The sequence below is a fragment of the Gouania willdenowi genome, chromosome 9 (genome assembly GCF_900634775.1).
Source record: "Gouania willdenowi chromosome 9, fGouWil2.1, whole genome shotgun sequence".
NCBI classification, from domain to species: domain Eukaryota; kingdom Metazoa; phylum Chordata; class Actinopteri; order Blenniiformes; family Gobiesocidae; genus Gouania; species Gouania willdenowi.
In genome coordinates, this window is record NC_041052.1 from 14,649,263 (window position 1) to 14,663,602 (window position 14,340).

Sequence of the window (14,340 nt, forward strand, 5' to 3'; positions counted from 1 at the left end):
TCCTGAGTTAGCCCTAAAGGTCTTTTCACAGCTAAACATTTCCAGCATATGTCTCAAGGGAGGCAACCAGGGTTTGCATTCTCCACCAGATGGACCATTTTAATTGACTTATTTTGATTGAGGGAGAACAACTCTACTCTGAGCTCCACAGATGTGGACTCATTGGGAGAGGTGCAGGCAGGAGTGTCCAAACGTGGTCCTCGAGGGCTGGTAGTCTACCAGGTTTTCAATGTGTCCCACACAGCTGAGAGACTTGTTACTATACTTTACTGCTTCAGGATTTCAGAAGGGTTGGCCATCACTGTGGGCCCATGAGCAAGGCAATTATACAAAAGCAAATTGATATTAGTCTTAATCTCTTTATCACTCTAACTCTGAAGCAGAGCCAAGCCACCATGCAGGGAAATCTCATTTCAGCCACTTGTAATTACAATGTTATTATCATGGTCTTTACCAAAAGTTCATGACCATAGATGATGGATTGAAATGCAAGATGCATAGAGAATTTCAAATATTGCAGTAACTCATGTTCTTGTTGCTCCTCAGGTGAACTAACCACCAAGCCATACTGCAATGGTCGTGGAAACTGGAGTGTTGAAACCTGCAGCTGCTTGTGTGAACCTGGATGGACAAGGCCCCCAACTGCACTGAACCCGAATGCCCCAATGACTGCCAGGACCAGGCCGCTGTTTGGATGGAAAATGTGAATGCTTTGAGGGCTTTGGTGGAGACGACTGCAGCATCGAGGTCTGTCTGCCAGAATGCGGAGACTACGGCAACTGCGTGATGGTTCCTGCATGTTGTGAAGAGGTGCTTCATTGGTGAGGATTGCTCTGAGACTAATTGCCTCAACAACTGCCTGGGCCGGGACGTTGCGTGGAAGATGAATGCGTTTGCGACCATCCATGGACAGGCTTTGATTGCTCTGAGCTCATCTGCCCAACGACTGCTACGACCGAGGTCGCTGCATCAGGGCACCTGCGTACTGCGATGAGGCTTCACGGGTGAGGACTGCGGGGAACTTACCTGTCCCAGTAACTGTAATAACCGTGGCATGTGTGTAAATGGGCAGTGTGGGTTTGTCAGACCGGCTACATCGGAGAAGACTGCTCCAAGCTCACCTGCCCCAACAACTGCCACGAGAGAGGCCACTGCTTTAATGGGAGTGCATTTGTGATCCAGGGTTTGAAGGTGAAGATTGCTCCATCCTGGCGTGCCTGACAACTGCAGCAACCATGGACAGTGGCCGTCAATGGAGAGTGCATATGTGATGTAGCAATACCAGGGCGAGGACTCGTAGTGAACTGTCCTGTCCCAATGACCTGCCAAGGCAAGGGTCGCTGTGTCAACGGGCCAGTGTGTCTTGCGACAAAGGCTTTGCTGGTGAAGACTGTAGCAACAAAACTTGTCCCAAAGATTGCATGGACGAGGAGAGTGCGTGATGGCAAGTGTGTTTGTTTGTCGGCTTCACAGGAAAAGACTGCGGCGAACTGACCTGCCCCAATAACTGCATGGACCAAGGTCGCTGCTGAACGGACAATGTGTGTGTCACAAGGGTTTTCTCTGGCGAGGACTGCAGTTAGGAGAGATGTGCCCGAACAACTGTCTGGAGAGAGGCTACTGCGTAGATGGTAACTGCGTTTGCTACGAGGGTTTCACTGGCTCAGACTGCTCTTTACTGACCTGCCCTGGGGATTGCCAGAACCAGGGTCGCTGTGAGAATGGAGTGTGTGCGTCTGTGATGAGGGCTTTATTGGAGAAAGGACTGCTCTGAGGGTAAGGATGGTTTATATATATGCAAAATATATTTTTATATTTGACAGTTTATCAAATATTCTCATCCTCACATACATCTGCCTTTAGTAATGTATCTTTTGGTTGTTTGTTGTTTTGTTTTTAGGTATATTCAAGACCATTAATATGTTGCATGGATTCAATAAAATTTGCCTAGAGGACTAGAATCAGCAGTATGGCTGTCTGGCACAGAAACTGTTGCTTTACAAACAGATACTGCTCAACTGTGCATGTCAAACAAAAAAAAAAAAAGCATCATTGAAGACATTTCAGATATTTTCAGGTCCATAATTGCTGACAGAAGGTGAAATGGCAGTGTTATGACCTTTATTAATGAGGGTTTGTTTTAAAAAATTATAAAAATTACAATATTGGTACCTGATTAGTAATAGTTTTAACTATTACCTTGGAATGGTCCCTTTGGAATTTGTGTGACGTTGTGCATGCAGTTTAAGAAAATAATATTTTAATATTAATATTAATTACTTTTTTCAGTAAGGCAAATTAATTTAGGATAAACACTAAGACAAATTTGTAAAAATAACTCCCTGCACTAGTTTGCTGTGTGACCTAATACCTAATCCTTCCAGATAAAACACACTGTGCTATGAAGAACTCAAAAAGACATAAATATAGTCTTTGCATTGGTGCAGTTTTCAAGGTTATGCTGCTGTTATACCCTGTGGTATGGTGACATAACGTCAAGTTGACCTTTAAAATATGTCAACTGTCAAGGTTTGTGTAAAGTGCTGCACTCGAGAGATCCCACTGTCCCCCTATTATCTAAAATTGTGTTGTATGTTAGCTTTAAGAAACTGTCATCCATCTCATGTTCCTTAGTCTGAATTTGTATGTAAGGTAGATAAATAGATTTCATTTGTCATATAATGTTTTATTTTATTAAGCAACTTTGGGATTTCAATAAGCTGTACGCGTGTCTGTAGAATCAATTTAGAAGTGTGCGTGAGAACGGCAGGCCACCCCATCAGATCCGTCGAATCTCGTGGTTAGAACGGGCTTCTTGCATTTGTGTGCGTGGAGTGTGATGTCTTGGTGTGTAGAAGAAAATGCTGAAGGTGTTTTTGAGGCTGTTAATGAATAACCAGGAATGCTCTTTTTGTATGAAGGGCAAAGCCAACATATTTGCAAAGATCTCACATCCTCTACAGCTTTATGGAAAAAAGAAAGTCAGCAATGCATCATCAGATACTTGAGATAGGAGAAAGAAAATAGCACATTATATTGGAGCCCAAAATGAGGTGCCTCTTGGGTAAATAGTCATGTTTTTCCTACTGTTAAAATAATAAATGGAACAGCTCAGGCAGATTCCAGAGAAGAGAGAAATATTATCTGCCTCACTAATGTTTAGTGTCTCTCCACAGTCTCCCCACCCAAAGACCTGAACGTAGTGGAGGTCACACCAGAAACAGTGGGCCTTTCCTGGGACAATGAGATGCGAGTGGAGGAGTACCACATCACCTACATGCCGACGGCCCCTGGAGGTTTGGAACTAGACATGCGGGTGCCCGGAGACCAGAAGGTGGCCACAATTAGGGAGCTGGAACCGGGAATCGAGTACCTGATCAGTGTTTATGCGGTTCTCAGCAACAAGAAGAGCGTTCCTGTTACTGCCCGGGTGGCAACACGTGAGTAAAAGCTTTTCTATGGAGGAGTTTGATGCATTCGGTATTTGTTTGAAGGAGTGTCAACTCAGACACAGTGTTGGAAATTGAAGATGTCTATCAAATAATTGTGATCCAAACATCTACAAGAAATGACCACTCTGCTCATAAGAATTTGAACCCCTATGTGAACATGTTACTTTAACCAGTAAATCCACCTTCTGCACATAACCCTTAATAAATATAACTTTTAATATATCTTAAATCTATATTTTTGTGTTAACATATGTCCTGAGCTCTCTCCATAGTAACAATAACAAGGAATCTAAGCCATTCTTTAATGCATTCCTGACATGTTGGCCATTTTGGCTTTGAAATTTTAGAATTTTAGCATCTTCAGCAATTCTTTTCAGAGTTTAAGTCTGCTCATGTCTTTTGTAAAAATAGTTAATCAAGATAAAAAGATTGAACATTTTATTCTAAGCTGTACTGCGTGGGTTTCCTCCCGGTACTCCGGTGTCACATATTGAGTTTACCTCCGTACTGAGATTATAACCCTAACCCTAACCCTAACATAATCCAATAAACAAATAAAACACGTGTCCGTTCCCTTTGAAAACAAAAATGACTTATTTTTTTTAGCAAAAATTCATTTTCTGGTAGTGCGCATATGCACTTATACAATCTCAGTATGATGCACAATTCCACAATCCAAAAATATGACTGTAAGGTTGATTGGAGACTCTAAATTGCCCGTAGGAATGAATGCGCGTGGTTGTCTCTTTCTGTATTGCCCTGCGATGGATTGGCGCCCTGTCCAGAGTGTACCCTTGCCTTGTGAGCCAGAGATAGGCACCGGTAGACCCCCGCGACCCTAAAAAACCGGAACAAGCAGGTCTCCTGTTAGACTCGTAAAAATACAGTAAGTCTTAAATAACGCTTTACACATTCATTCATCTTCTGACCTGCTTGGTCCCCCTCAGGCTTATGATTTGCTGGTGCCTATTTCTACCTCCCAACAGGTGCCAGGCAGGGGTACACCCTGCACAGGGTACCAGTCCATCGCAGGGGCAAACACAATGGACCAGAAAACCAGTCACACTCCCATTAACTCCAAAGCACAATTCAGAGACTCCAGGTGACCTGACATCCATGTTTTTCCTCTTCCTGCTTAGATCTTCCTGAACCTGAAGGACTCAAGTTTAAGTCAGTGCGGGAGACATCGGTGGAAGTTCAGTGGGACCCGCTGGATATCCCGTTCGACGGCTGGAACCTGATCTTCAGAAACACCGTGAGCCCCAGGAAGCTTCTGTGCTCCACCAAGTGGTTAAATCCTGTAGCCCAAAGTCCTTATCCTCATACTCCTCTGGTGGAAACATCTGATCCACTACAGACCCTCATCCTCTAACCAAAACATGCGAGTGTCTGCTGGAAAAACAGTTCAGCCGAGCCAGCAAGTAAAAACTGAGCAGTTAGCCAATCTTGACAGCTCCAATGACCTTAGGGCTCGCAGTGAATGTTACTTTGTTTAATGCTTTATTTTCCTTTTAAACGCTCATTGAGACCTTTCCAAGTGGTGCTACTGGAATCTGCTCCAAGCCACACTTTAATAATCCCAAGTCCCTGTCAGTTTATAAATTCAAACACCACCCAGTTTGCCTTTATGATTTAGCAGTTCTTCTCTTTATACCTCGCTTCATGCCAGGATTCGTTTCTGTAGTCTCTCATGACTGATCATTTTTTTCCTGTGTTGACAGAAAGAAGAGGATGGTGAGATCCTGAACTCCCTTGGCCGCCCAGAGACCACCTTTGAGCAGTCTGGATTGGGACCCGGCCAAGAGTATGAGGTCAAACTCTCGGTGGTGAAGAACAACATGCAGGGACCGTCATCCTCTAAGAACGTCTTTACAAGTAAGTGTGCTTATGTCTCAGAAAACGTCAATCTCACACTTCACAATGTGACATTCCTCATGTGAAGGAACCAAGAAAACTGATTTTAAAAAGATCACACAGACTGACCCTCTTGAAATGTGGTTATTCACATTGAAATGGCCTTGACCTCCACATTTGTTAATCTGAAACACGCCATCTGGTACAGACAGACGTGAAACTGGCATCAGAAGCATGCATACATAGAACCGTGGAGGAGATATCCAGGAATTTGTGATTTACATTTTTCCCTTAAATAGACTGTTTACTGTGTAAATCAAAAAGTAAAGCAGAGAAAGGAGAAACATGTAAGGGGGTTGTAAAAGCAGATGGGTCTTATCCGAATTGATGGCAATTCAGAGATTGTGGAACATTTTGTTAAGGTCTTGATTGATGGATTCACACAAAGCACACCGAAAAACTCAGACGCAGTGTTGGAAATTGAAGATGTCTATCAAATAATTGTGATCCAAACATCTACAAGAAGTGACACTCTGCTCATAAGTATTTGAACCCCTATATGAACATGTTACTTTAAACCAGTAAATCCGCCTTCTCCACATAACCCTTAATAATTATCGCTTTTAATATATCTTAAATCTATATTTTTGTGTTACCACATCCTCTGAGCTCTCTTCCATAGTAACAATAAAAATGACTCTAAGCCATTATTTAATGCATTCCTGACATGTTGGCCATTTTAGCATTTTAGTATCTTCAGCAATTCTTATCAGAGTTTATTGTTGGCTTGGGGCAAATTTGTAAAGTCTGCTCACGTCTTTTTTAAAATAGTTTATCAAAGCTAAATAGACAGGACATTTTATTCTAACTTTTTCCCACAATCCCCAAAACATGACTGTAAGGTTGATTGGAGTCTCCAAATTGTCCGTAGGGGTGAATGTGAGTAGTTGGCTGTGTGTGTTGCCCTGCGATGGATTGGCGACCTGTCCAGGGTGTACCCTTGTCTCACGCCCAGTGTAAGCCGGAGATGGGCACCGGCAGACCACCGCGATCCTGAAAAACAGGAACGAGCAAGTCTGGAAATCAATGGATGGATGGTTGTTATTCTAACATGCCTGTCCAACCTTTCCTATCTGAAAAGTGATTGAATATTATGTGACAAGTACTGGTACTCTTTGGAATTTACCTGTCGTGTCATGTTCTAAAAATTGAATTATTTTGTATAATCTGTCAGTTCGTTCACAGATGTATAGAAATGGGATTTGCGTGAAGCTGTAAATGTTAAGGTTTTGTATCGCTGATGGTTTTAGAATTCTAGGTTTGACCCTGAGGTCAAACGTACTATTCTTGAGCTTTTCTGTTTAGTGGGGGGTGTTTATTAATGCTCAGACCGTTTAGGTTGTTAAACTTTGTTTTGTTTTGTTTTTTCAAAATAAGGCTGCAATTTGAGCTCTACCAGCTGTTTCCCAGTGGGAGCCGTATCTTTCAGCACATCAGACTCCACAATAAATGTCTGGCAGATTCATAAATAAGTTAATAAAGGTCAGCTCCTGCCTGTAGAAGGTATTTAGTTTGGTTTTTATGGAAACACCATCAAACTTTGCAAGATACTCTACGGGGGCCTCCTTTTTGTGTAAAGTATTGCATCACGTAAAAAAAATCCAATTCGCAGGCATTCATTAAGCAAACACTAGAGTTGGGTATATTAGTATGCACAGCCTAGCGAAGTACAGTAGCAGGACTAGCAGGACAGCTCTGCTTTACACCTCCATCCACCCAAAATCCTGAAACACCTCACCTGATTTTTTTTTTCTTTGTGTGTTTTTCTTTCCCATATGGATAATTATTTTTAATGACAGTATGCCATTTTCCATTACCATGCCTTTTTTAAGCCGAGCTTGCATAAAGGCACCTGGACGCCCTTTATTAGGCTGGTGTGGGCTGCCTCTTGCATTGCAATAATCTGATGAAAACAATGACATTAGTTAATTCAAGAAACCTGTTTAAAATTGTATCTGGAGCTGAAGTGCGTTCTCTTGGTGCCTGTGACTGTGAGGGTTTGGAAAGGAAATCAGCACACAAAGAACGAAGACGTGGCCAAAACAAAAGTGAGTTTCAAGTTTTAAAGATGCTACAAAGACATTGATTGATAACTAAATATCTGATTATAATTTCATATAAACCAGCAATACCATTCGATTTTTGTCAATAGAATCATAAACTAGAGATCATTGAGGATCAAATAGACATAAGAGAAGTACAGTAGCCTCTTTACACTTTGTAGTTCTGCTATGAACTACAATAGTATGTGAACCCGCGCACTTGCTTTTGACATTATCTGTCATAAATATTAAATGAAGAATTATACATATTGGTAATAGTGTCATAATTTATTATTATCATTGTTATTATTATAATTTAAACTGCAATCTTAGAGCTCAGAGGCAACAGCCTATCAGTTTCCATACTTGCTTACTATGTGTTTGACATTAATGGGGATATGCTATGTTAGGGGTGCACCTAAATAGTGCACAGGATCCCAGCCACTCCCAAAATAAACAATGCATTGTAGATGAAATCTTACAGGTGTTTGAGTTCCTAAGATTTCGGGATTGATCGGTACTATTGTTTTGCAGAGTATGAGTCATTGTTTTTATAACATTGTCAAAGAAGCTCCATTAAGCATACTTAGCACAGAAATGCAAATCTCAACAAAATGGCTCAACTGGCTTCAAACCAATGGTGAACATAGAAATGTGGTTCAGAATATGCAGTGAAAATCCCCCTGTGTAATACAAAAACAGCTCCTAACTAAAACCTTCAGTCCTTCAGTTTTTGATAAGCATGCGAACAGCAGAGCCGCTGGATGAACACTAATAAACGGAGTTTAACAGTATTGTTATGTGGACGTCGTTCGGATGTTGTTATTCACAAAAACCTGTGGAAAACAAGCAATTTAAAAATAAAGTGAGCGCCAACTAACAATCGTAGCTGCTCCCCTGAACACCAGAACAAAGAAGTTATGTGCACCCCTTACTATTGTGCTATTAAACAAGCAACACGTCACAGTCTTTGAAGTGAATTAGAGCAGAATGCTACACTAAATCTTGTTTAAAAAAACAAACTTGACTTAACTGTGACTTAATGGAGTAGCTAGATCATAAAGATGTACGAATAATTGACATAAAATTGAAGTCGAGTTATTTATTGAGGGGGATTTTTAAAAAGTCCAAATGGGAAAATTGATTTTCCTGTTTAATCATGTGTAATCACGGAAAGAATCTCTCTTCTTTTACAAACTGTTAAAAAACAAGTTTCAAACACATGTTTAACTTGATAGACCTCCGCTACAAACTCTTCTTTTTTAAATTTTGTGTGAAATGTTTTTTTTCTAATGCATGATTATCTTTTTAAAAACACTTAGGGATCTCAATCGGAATCAAAAATCGAGTTTTCAAAGTAAAATTTGGGAAAGTGAAGTTGAGAGAGGTTTAACTAAAGACTTTAATTAGGAATCAGTCCATGTTCTCTGCTTTGACAAAGGATTTGTCAAAATGTAGCCAAGCAAGTCAAACTGAGACGTGCATGCTGAGAGGCTAATTGTGTGAAGAGAGTTACCGTGCTGTATCCATCTCTCTCATCCCTCATGTTTTTCCGCCAACACATTGCGCCGTATGTGGGAGGCTGCAGTCAGTCAAGCAGACAGACTCAGAGGGACGCCAACCTCTCAGCAGAAGGGTATCGTGACACCTGAGTGATACAGCAGCCGCTTCACCCTGAAGACAAATCTGTGCTCAGCTCTAATGCAGATTTTCTTTTTTATCAGTGGTGCGCAGAAGGCTGACTTTAGTGGAGTCGCTCGCTGTAGAGGAAATCTACCCTTGATGGCGTGAGGAGGTTTTCTATTAATAGTGTGAATTACCTCAAAAGAAATGCAATCGGAAGGTCACATTGGATGAAATCACTTCTTGAGTTACCTATGTTTACATATGGAACACTGATGTATGTCCACCTCATTGCAAATATTAAATGATTTGGTAACACTTTATATGAAGGGCTACACATAAGGCTGACATTACGCTGTCATTATTATGACATCACACCTGTCACTAGCATGAATAAGGTGTCTTGAAGGCCATCATTAAGTGTCATTTGCTAAACTGACTTTATCTGTATAAGGTCTGTTGCCCACAGATAAAAGTCCCCTAAAGGGAGATGAGGACATCTGATTGCTAGAATGACCCTTTTTTCTCTGCAGGTATTGACGCTCCCAGTCAGGTGGACGTACGAGACGTGACAGACACCACAGCATTGGTGACCTGGTTCCAGCCTGTCGCAGATGTTGATGGGGTCACCATCTCCTACGGGCCTGTCTCGGACGCTAACGAGCGCAGCGTAGTAGAGCTGTCCTCCACCGACAACCAATATCACCTGGGAGGCCTGGCCCCCGACACCCAGTACAAGGTGTCACTGATGGCTCGGAAGGGCGGGCGTTCCAGTACCCCCATCTACGACTCCTTCCTCACAGGTGAGACTCCATCGTAATTATATAACGCTGTGTGGATGAAAACTACAGGCGACTTTAATGAGCTGCTAAAGGTAGGTTGGAGATTGGACCACACATATTTTACTAGTGGCGATATGTTTACAAGGAAGGACATCCTGCTGTTGTGGCCTTTAAGAGCCCAGGAGCCCAATTTAAAACAAAACGTTTCATTCTTCAATCAAATTTCTATTACCAATAATGAAATACATATACATTTAATTCAATTGAATTCAACTTTATTTATATAGCGCAGATTACAACAAAAGTCATCTCAAAGCACTATCAAAATATATAATTCGTAGTGAGGGAAAAAACCCAACAAAATCCACATGAACGAGCATTAGCAACAGTGGAGAAAAAAATAACTCCCTTTTAACCGGTAGAAATCTCCAGCAGAACCAGGTTCAGAGGTGGCAGCCATCTGCCTCGTCTGGTTGGGGTTAGTGGACAGAAGGAGGAGAACAGAACAGGATGGATAGATAGACCATCAGAGTATCCTAGAATTGTTGAGCCATGAACCACAGATCAGGAACTGTCAGCTCCAGCTTCAAGACACCTGAAACAGAGAAGAGAAAGAAGGGCGAGGAGACGGCACTGACTGCAGAAAAACATGATACAGTATTAGCAGGTCTGCCTGCAGGATTTTGGGCTTTGTTCTTAGTGGTTGGGTTAACGCTTGTTAGAAAAGAGACAAATTCTTCCCGTAGATTGGTAAGCTAGCGGCGACTCTATGGTCTGTAAATGCGACCGTTACAGACGAGCATTATATACAGTACATATTTTACAATTTTACCTCTATTTTGACATGGGCTGTTAGTTGCTAATGGTCTGGGATTCTCTCAAAGTTAGCTATTTCTATGATTTACTGTATATCAGCAGATGTTTTGAGTTTTCATTTCAGGGAGAACAGTGTCTTTCTGGCAGCTGTGTGTCCTGAGGTCAGTGAGGTGTCTATTCGGGTGGTGGGGGTGGTTTGGGCTTCTTGGGCCACATGCCTGGCTGGTCTTGTGGGTCCTGGGTGGTGCGTTGGCCAATAGCAGCTGTTGTGGACATGCAGGACATCTTTCACCATTACTGAGAAATGTTTGCTAGTGCTGACAAATACCTCTGTCACACTTTGATGCACACATCCACTCCTTTTTTTTTCTATCATTAACTGGCTGATTTTTACTTTATCCGGAGTGTTTCAGCGTGCACGCTCTCGCTTTCTCTGTCAGGCTGAGAGTCCAGTGCGCGATCACTCCTCGTAAACCTAATGCAGGGATTTGACAACTTTATGCCGTTTATTATTAACCGCTATTAAAAACTGGCTGAGTGACTTTTTTAATCTTATTGTACTTTTTATTCACTCTTCCCACTGTAAATGCATACGAGCCAGCACCGTTCCCCAAACTTCAATTTATTACCGGTATTTTGTTTTTATTTAAACAATCAGCATTCTTATTTTATATATCAATTCATCAATAAAAACAAATATTTAACAGATGCATGACTTCTGCTGTCACTCGCTCCCACATGAGTTATAAAACCTGTGAGAGGATCACTTTCCCCACGTTATCTGAAGCTCGTTTTTTTAATGTTCATTGGCTGTTACAGTTCAGTCATTCTGCTATAGGAGTGATTGTCAGTAATATTCTACCTCCTGACACCGACTTTCACTGGACACACGTGTGTGACACGACTGAAAAATCCACACATAGAGCACACCGCCGCATTGGCCGCACCCTCAACTTTAAAGGAAAAAAATAGCGTCCTATGCGTCACAAAATACGGTAGATTTTGGAAATGTTTAAATAATTTTTCTTTTTTAAAATTAAAACAACACAATCTTAAACAACTGTATTTCTACACTTTCCCTTTGTGAATCTACTAGTTAAACTACAATGAATAATAAACTAATTCTAGAAAGAAATGTTTTTGGGGTCGCCAGAAATTCTATCAAAATGGGGTCACGATTCAAAAAAGGTTGGGAACCACTGCTCGAAATACTGTTTCATTCCACCTATTTACAAAATGAGATTGTTTAGAATGTGTTATCACTAGTTAATTCCATCATTATAGTTGTTTTTAAATAATTTTACAAGCAAAATGTTGTAGTCGGACAAAGGAGGTACAGTACTTGAATTCAGAAATAAGAAAAAGGCGGTACTTGAGCAAAAAAAGTTTTGCTTTAGAGGAGCAAATCATCTTTTGACTTTGACTGGATGGATGTGCCAATGTGGACTTGAATGTTTTGTGTATTAAACCCATTTTAGCGTAAGTCAGAGTCTCTTTCCACCATTTCTGTGTTTTAGACCTTGACGCACCGAGGGAGCTGCAGACGGTGGAGCTGACGGATGAGAGTATCACTCTGGAGTGGAAGAACAGCCGGGCTCCCGTTGACAACTATCGCATCAAATACGGGCCGCTGTCTGGAGGGGATCACGGAGAACTGCTGGTCTCACCTGGACCAAAGGACTCAACCCAAGCCAAGCTCACTGGTACATCCCAAACAGATTTTAGCGTCAATGTTGTCATTTACAGCCTCAGAGACAACAATTCACAAACAGAATCATCTGTTACTTCTTCTGCATGTCGTTGTATAATCCAGGAACTGAAACACATTACCCTCGTTTATATGAATGTCATACTTACACTTCCTTATTCTTCAAATCTAAACTGAAGCTTGTCACAAATATGGCAACCCAAAAGTAGGCATTGCATTTTTCTCGTTATCACGTTACAAAATGAGTCACTACCCATAGCTCAATATTCAACATGAGTCATTTTATTAGGATTTTTATCAGTATTTGGCAAACTGATGATTGGTAATACATTCCAGCACAGTGTGGCATATTTACTCAATCTAATTCTCTGAAGGGGCTTCACAATGAGTTCCACACAAACTGCTAACCTAAATACTGTTTTTTAACGCTAATAACTGGTATTTAAATAGCTCTCTTGAATGTCTATAATCAGTACAGAAGCCTGTTAATTGGTTTTTCCTCATAATTGCTGATCTACTCAAGTTAGCCTGTAAAAAACATGCAAACTTGACAGCACATGCAAATGCAACATGTTGTCTTGTATCCTTCCATCTATCAGATGTGTAAAATGACACAAGCATCTATTCAGTACATTTGCCCGTTATGATTATCTAATCTGGACCTCTCTGCCAGAACACAAAAATATTAGGAGGAGGAGATGTAATTAGATTAGCTGTGCATTTATTTACCACAGGAAGGGACTAATGGTCATAGCTTTACTCACCGATGACTGCAGTTATTGTTGGAGGAGCAAAAGTAGGCAGAACCAAAGGGGATGTAATCGATCTGTCCCACTTAAGTGAAGTGTTTGTAACATATGAATCAAAAATGATTGAAAAATTGTTTTTTTTTTCCCGTTGTCCTTAAATCTTAGCTTCTTCCTTTGACTTTTCTGCTGTTTTTTGTTTGTTTGTTTGTTCTCCCCACAGCATTGACTTTCTTACAGATAGCCTCATATATTTGGTTTATTCAGACTTGTTTGCTGTAATTGGAGAGATACCATATCCTCCTCTTCCACTAACACCTCTAAAAGTTGCGCGCAACAGGTGAACTAACAGGGTGTGCAATCTTTTTGCATGTTTACCCAATGTAGCACTTGTTTTTTGGGATGTTGACAAATCAGGCTTAAAGAGCAGTTAAAGGGTCGTTTCTCTGCAGCCACATCAGGCCGACACTGTTGATTTAAACAAAACAGTTGACATTCTCCTGGTTTATTAGGAAAAAAGATACCGTGTGAGGAGTTGAATCCCTCTTAGGTAGTCAAAAGTTGTTCCTTTTACTATTAAAATCTTTGCATTTAAGACACGTTTGTATTGGTTCAAAATACCTTTTTCATATGAGAAAACCACCCAAGAGGGGTTGGGCATTCAGTCGTTAATCAGACAAACTGCTGGTTGTTTTGCTGCGAGGCTTCTGAAAGGAAAGCATGCATGTTTTCATCTTGCTACACTGCTGATAGAATCAGGCCTCATTTCTTCTGTGTGCATCATCAGAGCAAGGTTAGTAATAAATAAACAAAGCTTCAAAACAGACTAGCAGTGTCTTTGTCTGGCCTTGGTCCTCGTCTTCCAGGGGGAGCACATTGAGTGAAAATAACCCAGTGAGTCCATTCATTCGATCAACCCTCCCTCACTGCTCTAGCACTCCTTTCACACACTTATTATCTGTAATTGCCTTTACGCTAGTGATTTTATTGATGATGAGCTTCCTGGGCCTTAGGTGTAATTTCATGCTGTAAGCCTTGAAGTGCGCTGACCTCTGTGAGAGTTAATAAAGGAATTAGGAACGATCAGTTGAGAAGAGGGCTCCTATAAGGTGACTAACGGGCCTCCACAGTCTGCTGTATCGTAGCCAGTAGTGCTTCTGCATGGGACAAGGGTCCTATAGATCTATCAATGCCAAATACAGCTCTGACACTCCACACAGGCTCACCATGAAACGCAATTAGACTACGATCTATTGT

The 14,340-nt window shown here is 41.2% G+C and overlaps 1 protein-coding gene across 1 annotated transcript in view; it reads left to right on the plus strand.

Annotated features, from left to right (window-relative positions):
- Positions 1 to 14,340, plus strand: part of LOC114469202 (tenascin-like) — a 64,403-nt gene that overhangs the window by 20,029 nt on the left and 30,034 nt on the right. Inside the window, 20 exon segments of the mRNA XM_028456465.1 lie at positions 547 to 629; positions 632 to 677; positions 680 to 810; positions 812 to 863; positions 866 to 940; positions 943 to 990; positions 993 to 1,075; positions 1,078 to 1,162; positions 1,165 to 1,215; positions 1,218 to 1,243; positions 1,246 to 1,296; positions 1,299 to 1,527; positions 1,530 to 1,726; positions 1,729 to 1,761; positions 1,764 to 1,776; positions 3,177 to 3,440; positions 4,592 to 4,707; positions 5,174 to 5,327; positions 9,565 to 9,834; positions 12,147 to 12,332. Of these exon segments, the coding sequence (XP_028312266.1) occupies positions 547 to 629; positions 632 to 677; positions 680 to 810; positions 812 to 863; positions 866 to 940; positions 943 to 990; positions 993 to 1,075; positions 1,078 to 1,162; positions 1,165 to 1,215; positions 1,218 to 1,243; positions 1,246 to 1,296; positions 1,299 to 1,527; positions 1,530 to 1,726; positions 1,729 to 1,761; positions 1,764 to 1,776; positions 3,177 to 3,440; positions 4,592 to 4,707; positions 5,174 to 5,327; positions 9,565 to 9,834; positions 12,147 to 12,332 (2,193 nt within the window).